The sequence below is a fragment of the Fragaria vesca genome, linkage group LG2, assembly GCF_000184155.1.
Source record: "Fragaria vesca subsp. vesca linkage group LG2, FraVesHawaii_1.0, whole genome shotgun sequence".
Classification (NCBI taxonomy): Eukaryota; Viridiplantae; Streptophyta; class Magnoliopsida; order Rosales; family Rosaceae; genus Fragaria; species Fragaria vesca.
Genome location: NC_020492.1, coordinates 13,364,561 through 13,371,230, shown reverse-complemented (window position 1 = coordinate 13,371,230; position 6,670 = coordinate 13,364,561). Strand labels below are relative to the sequence as shown.

The following is a 6,670-nucleotide window of genomic DNA, read 5'->3' as shown; positions in this document are numbered from 1 at the left end:
AAAAATCAACATATATGCAAAAAAATAAGTTTACCACCCCTAGTAAACATCTTACTGGGGTAGTAATCTTGCAAAATAATATCTCCAAGGCTATAAGTACACATTAAAGCGGAGAAAAATCAACTTAGATGTGAAAAAAATAAAATTTACTACCCCTAGTAAACTTTTACTGGGGGTAGTAAACTTGCAAAACAGTATTTTCAAGACCATAATACACACTAAAACAGAGGAAGAACAATTTAGATTCGAAAAACTAAAGTTTACTACCCCCAGTAAACTTTTATTAGGGGTAGTAAACTTGCAAAAAAATATTTTCAATGCCATAATACACACTAAAACAGAGGAAGAACAACCTAGATGCGAAAAAATAAAGTTTATTACCCCTAGTAAACTTATACTGGGGGTAGTAAGCTTGCAAAACAATATCTCCAAGGCCATAAGTACACATTAAAACGGAGGAAAATCAACTTAAATGCAAAAAATAAAAGTTACTACCCCTAGTAAACTTTTACTGGGGGTAGTAAACTTGCAAAACAGTATTTCCAAGGCCATAATACATACTAAAACAGAGGAAGAACAATTTAGATTCGAAAAATTAAAGTTTACTACCCCCAGTAAACTTTTATTGGGGGTAGTAAACTTGCAAAACAATATTTCCAAGGCCATAATACAGACTAAAACAGAGGAAGAACAACTTAGATGCAAAAAATAAAGTTTACTACCCCCATTAAACTTTTACTGGGGGTAATAAACTTGCAATCTATTATCTCCAGAGAAAAATCAACACACAAGTAAATAATAGAAAATTACTACCCCTAATCTTACTAAAGTACAAGTCAGCCTCAATCACATTCCCCAATTTACAGTAGCCGAAAATCATAGTGTTAAAAGTATACAAATCCGGCAAAATCTTATCATCCAGCATTACCAAAAACACAGCTTTCAAGTCTTCAATTAGCGAAAACCTAGACAACAAGTTGAGAAGCCAATTGTAGGACCTGAGATTGAGCTTGAATTCCAAATCAAGACCATCGGGGCGGCGGCGGTTCAAGCGGCGGAGAAGGTCGAGGACGAAGAGGGCGTCGTCGGGAGAAGCGGAAGCCCTAATCATGGAAATGCGGATCTTGTCGGCGGCGCGGAAGAAGCGATGTTGGAGGAGGAGGAGGAGCAAGGAGGAGTGGGAGCGGGGGGGTGAGTTTGTAGCGCAGGCGGGGTTTGGCGGCGAGCCAGTGGAAGAAGTCGAGGGCGGTGCGGGGGTGGAGATTGAGGACGAAGAGGGAGGAGAGGTGGGATGGGGATACGGAGGGGAGAGTTTTCTGAGAGAGAGAGAGAGAGTTAATGATTGGGAAAAAAGAGGAGAAAAAGAGTTAAATTAGGGTGATGGTATTGACGTCTTTTTGTTAAAATTCATTGGAATTAGGTTGCTAAATAGATTTTTATTAGAATGGGCTAAAAAGATGTTAAATTAGTAGTAAATGGTCATTTACTCTATAAAATATCCCAGAGAAGGATTTCTCCCTCACGCAGCTAGTATATGAGACCTATTCAAAATAGATCTTCTTTCCTTTAATTGATTCCGCAACCATATCACATATTGAGATCCTAACCAAGTTAGGACTCAATTACTTCCACGGAAATACCACCTGCAAATAACTCATTCCATTTATAATAAGAACACATATATGCATATCACAATTAAGATCAATGACATAAGTCAAGATCTCATTACCATGCACTAATATGATAAGATAATCCAAAGATCATAGAACCTAATTCTTTCCTTTCAACTAATCATATAATCAACATGAAAATCCTAAATACTTAGGATTCACATCTTTTGCAATATATTGGCTCGATATGATCATGAAACAATTTCTCAATTAATAATGACACATAATCATGTGAGCTATTATCAAAGATGCCATAAGTAATAGCCTTAACCACTTAGCACGTATTCTAGTTTTGGTATAGGAATGCCAACCAAAGTTCATACCAATACTCTATATGCTACTGTATGTTTGATACACACTAGAAGAACATCGGGTCTTACAAAGGAATATATATTGTCCATTACAAATTATTGTGTTCTCCAGGCTAAGCACCCAGCTGCTCAAAATTTAACAATTTGTAATCCATGTATATCTAACTAGTGCCCTGCTGCATAAATCAATGCAGGTACACCCTTCAAATATCCCTGTCAGTTTGATTTGTTCCTAGCTAGTACCTATTCCTCCAACTTAAACATCGACTGCTCATCACCACTGTATATGGAATTTTCGCCACAAGAAGGCATGTATTCCGGTGGAGGGCGAACACTCGTCTCCTCCGTGTCTCCATTCCTCACTATGAAAGCGGTATCCATGCCCCAACTCATATGCCGATCGAAATGGCAGTGCATGAACCACACCCCTGCATGTCAAGATTGTCAGTTTTAACTGATGAGTCAATTAGAGCTACTGATGAGGGTTAAGAACTAAGCAGTTGATGATCTCTGATGGATGTAAAATATATGTTACCTGGGTTGTCTGCTACGAATCTGATGACGGCCCATCCATCCTTAGGAACTGGGAAGGTATTAAGTTCTGGTGGATCAATCAAATTGTAAGTTAAGGGATCAGTCTCATTGTCGAAATTCCCGACGCCAGCTCCAACCACAAAAAACTTGAATCCATGCAAATGCACAGGATGATTCTCTCCTGAGTTCATCACATTTGTCCCTTGGAATATTATTTCCACTGTCTCGTTGTAATTCAACATCTTCACCTTGGTTCCTTGGTCACTCAACGTAATGTTGTCAGTCATCAACTCATCTGCGGTGAAGTTGAATAGAGTAGGTGGCCTGTCTGGGAAATCTGCTTGGAAATATCTACTCATGTTCCTGTCAATACACATACAATTGATAGAATAAAGTTTAGTCATGCCATAAGTGAAACGTGAACTAACAGAACTATGATAAAAGTTATACCTGTAGTATGCTTGCAGCACATCAATGGCAGGGTTGGCAAAGCTGATGTTGTTCAAGGCAGACGCAAGTCGATTTCCATCAGGTCCATCACACGAGTCATTCGGACATCGCAGCATGCCAATGGAGAGGGTAATAAACATCCTGGTAGTGATATGCTGAGGAACATTTGCAGGGTGCTCCAGAGAGGCCAAACTCTTCAACTGTCTGTCGAAGTTGCGTGCAGCGTCAACGTCATAGAAGCCAGGAATATGGTCTGGGTAGATGGGTGATGTAGGAGGAGTGTAGTTGCCGTTGTACTGAAATATGGCGCTGGTGACGCTTTTGTCGAAGTCGTCAGCTTGTCCATCGAAGTAAGGACTTATAAGCATGTAGTAATGGCCGAGAGGTTGGGTCGCTGTGACCAAAATGTCCATTGTTTCTCCTGGGGTGATCATTAGGTAGTTGGTAACAAAAGGTTTGACATAGTTGCCGTCCACGCCCACAAGTGTGAGATTATGATCAGCTATGGCGAAGAACATGTCTGTGTTTTGTACCGAATTCACTAAACGGAGAAGATAGGTACTCCCATGATCAACCGCTAATCGAAACGTTGTTTCTGCAATAACAATTTGGGAATTAAATTAGCTATGCCATGATAACAATAAGTACATGTTGAGTTTTGATTTTTGAACAAGTTAATATGTGTAGGATTGCTCATGCGAACTTACTCACTACGTACGTTGTTGATCAAACAATGAATATACAAAAAGACACATACATATATACATACACACAAGATCGAGTAATGTAATTGCATTTTGTACCGTTGGAACATTCGTAAAAATCTCCTGGCTGACCATTGATAGCATAAGAGTCGGACAATGTTGTTAATCCACCATATTTGAGAGCCTCGTCCATCAATGTTGGCACATCTTCTTTATACCATGACGCTGCATGTATACATTTTCTTGTTAGCTATAGGGTCGCTATTATAAAGTATTCCAAATTTAGATTCTAAACGTATACCAATTATCTATTTATCTATCTATCAGGCTCATCTTATATATCCATATATATACTGCCCACAGTTTATGGTATATACGTATCATATTCCATTTCAATCTATAACAAGCTAGCTACCTCTTGTTTGATCTAACGTAGACAGTTTGTTGGTCAAATTCAAATCCAACTAATTCTAAAATTCTAAAAGAACAGTAGTCAACCCAGCCCTATCCTACCAGATGAAGATTGACTTTCCGTTGAGGCTTGAAAAGTTCAATTAACTATTAGGGGAATGCTAATTATTATATTATAGATTAAGCTACGGATAGAGATATGGAAGTACGTAATAAGCACAACAGAGATTTTGCATTAGAGATCAAGAACGTACCGAAAACAAGAACTGCTTCGTGGTCTGGCTCTGGAAATGGATAGGTTGTGTTTTCTGCGGGCAAAATGACGAAGGCTCCATGAACCGTGGCTCGAGTCCAATCGCTATGGGCATGCCAAAACAATGTGCCTTCTTCTGAAGAGAGAAGCACCGTATACGTGAAATTGGTTCCAGGCTGAATAGGGCATTGTGTAATATATTCGGGTCCATCAAACCATGGATTTCTTGGTTGCTTTATCCCATGCCTATATATGAACAAAATCACAAACATCAAAATGGATCGTATTATCACTCACCAATTTTCATTTTATCTAATCTCTCTCCTAATCTTCCAATGTACGACATTTAGCCACAGCAGTCTTTCTTAACTTTAATTTTAATAATTAACTACTGTTCACTTCTTGTTCTTTTTGTGTCTGGTAGAGAAACTGAGAAAGAGAGAAGCAAATTAAGTTTACCAGTGAATGGTGACACCATATGTTCCTTCATTGTGCACATTGACATAGACAGTATCCCCTTTGCGAGCCGTAATCACCGGCCCCGGAAAACTTCCGTTTACAACCATTGCACTCTTTGTGCTGCATAACTTTGTGAAATTGGCTTCTTTGAGCTGCATTAAAGCATAATGTTAAGAGAAACAGTAAAACGTGCGAACGGACAACGTGGAGTGTAAAACAGGTGAGAATGGAGAACATGATTAAGAGCACTTACAACAAAATCATAGTATAGCTCTTTAGCTTCAACCTCAGACTGCAACAACAAAATGCAGGCAAGTATGGCGAAGAAGAAAACAGAGCAGAAGAAGCTGATAGGTTTAAAGCACCCCATTTTCAGGTCTAATGAGAATAATTGAGCTCGCTTTGGGTATCTGTTTCCCAGAACAGCTCGGAGTTGTTTTTATAGCGTTGGATCTTCCGGTGGCCAGCTTTTAAATTGAAGCACAGTTAGAGAAGCAGCGACTGAGAGTGACTTGTATTATAGACGTGGAAAATTACCTCCCGCTGAGAAATTTAGGTAGACTTTTGGTTGCATTTGATTAGGTACGTGGTGTCTAACTGTGGCGAGCTATGGGGATCCATAGGAATTCTGGTTACCTAGCTGCTTAATTAATTTCTTGCTTGCATGTCATACTATTTCTAATCGACCAAATTCATGGTCTCCAACGCGTTACAGAAACTTGACCAAAAAAAAACACGTTACAGAATCTATATATTCTTTTAATATTTTTTTTTTGAACTGATATTAACACTAAAGAGCAAACCACAGTGAATCGTTGTGTGCATGTCAGTTCTATAATATTATTGAAGTTTTACATGTGGGAAATGCTTTTGTTTTTTAATCCCCTTTGTCTAATTTTCTTTTTTACTTAGTGACTTCCTATTGACTATGTTGAACCCCAGCCGGCCGGAATTGTAGTTGTGACCTCTGAGATATGCACTCTGGTATTTGTAAAGAACAATAATGGAGAAAGAAAGTTCAGTTTTTTTCTTCTTTACAACTTACAAGAATCGAGAAAGTGCAGTTCAGAGATGAAAATTTTAAGTGACCAACTTACATATGTTTTATTGAACCAAAAAAAGTTCATATTTTTGTCATGACAAAACCTGATAATTAAAAGCAAAAACGAGAAAAGCTTAATATGGCTACTTTATATGGTAGAGCTTTTGCATTCCTATCGATCGCATAAATTTCGGATGAATCATTGAACTTAACTTCACGTATTGCGAAATTCCGAACCTGCTTAAAATATCCGGATTTAGAGAATACCTCTTTAAACTCTTAAGTGAGGATGTTTTTAGTTCTAGTATGTATTTTGACAATCAAAGCCACTCATTGCCTAGTTACTTACCCACGTATGAATCTTACAAAAAATTAGCCAAAACGAAAAATGTTTAACCATTTGATTAGCACAATATTCGTTTTAATTTTATCCAATGACCTACAATTGTTTACGTCAATTTGAATAACTAAATGATTGTGGAATTAGTTGAAATTTTGTAGACATGTATCTTGCATATGAATCTAGAGGATCAACGGTTGAGATCATTAAATAAAGTTATCTACTAATATATATACTTTTACCTAAACTATATATATATATATATATACGTATTTTTCTCAGCTGCGGACGTCCGCACCTAAAGTTTTGGTGCGGATTTCCATTTTTGCACCACTTTTCGATCGAATTTCCTCATCTCCACGGTCTATTATCTAGATAATATTGTGTAGATCATCTCTGCAAAATTTCAGCAAATTTGGTGATCGTTAAGGGCCTCAAACTCGAAAAACAAATGGACGGACTGGATTCTGTCCGGTTCATGTTTATACCAGAAAAA

General features: G+C 38.0%; 1 protein-coding gene across 1 annotated transcript; it reads right to left on the bottom strand.

Moving 5' to 3' along the window:
- Window positions 1-1,862: 1,862 nt before the first annotated feature.
- LOC101300410 (putative laccase-9-like) lies at window positions 1,863-5,199 on the bottom strand. The gene is made up of 7 exons (XM_004290406.1): window positions 5,046-5,199; window positions 4,793-4,944; window positions 4,335-4,579; window positions 3,769-3,894; window positions 2,966-3,560; window positions 2,517-2,878; window positions 1,863-2,409 (listed from the first exon to the last, which is right to left on the bottom strand). The coding sequence occupies exons 1-7, from the start codon at window positions 5,160-5,162 to the stop codon at window positions 2,225-2,227; spliced, it is 1,782 nt and encodes a 593-aa protein (XP_004290454.1). The 5' UTR covers window positions 5,163-5,199; the 3' UTR covers window positions 1,863-2,224.
- Window positions 5,200-6,670: the final 1,471 nt, after the last annotated feature.

What these genes read in the sequence shown, in the direction of transcription:
- LOC101300410 (XM_004290406.1), bottom strand. Translation starts at nt 5,162, where the DNA reads ATGGGGTGCTTTAAACCTATCAGCTTCTTCTGCTCTGTTTTCTTCTTC. An exon ending in AGCTATACTATGATTTTGTT is followed by an intron (nt 4,945 to 5,045) that starts GTAAGTGCTCTT and finishes GCTTTAATGCAG; the next exon opens with CTCAAAGAAGCCAATTTCAC. An exon ending in ATTCGTAGCAGACAACCCAG is followed by an intron (nt 2,410 to 2,516) that starts GTAACATATATT and finishes CTTGACATGCAG; the next exon opens with GGGTGTGGTTCATGCACTGC.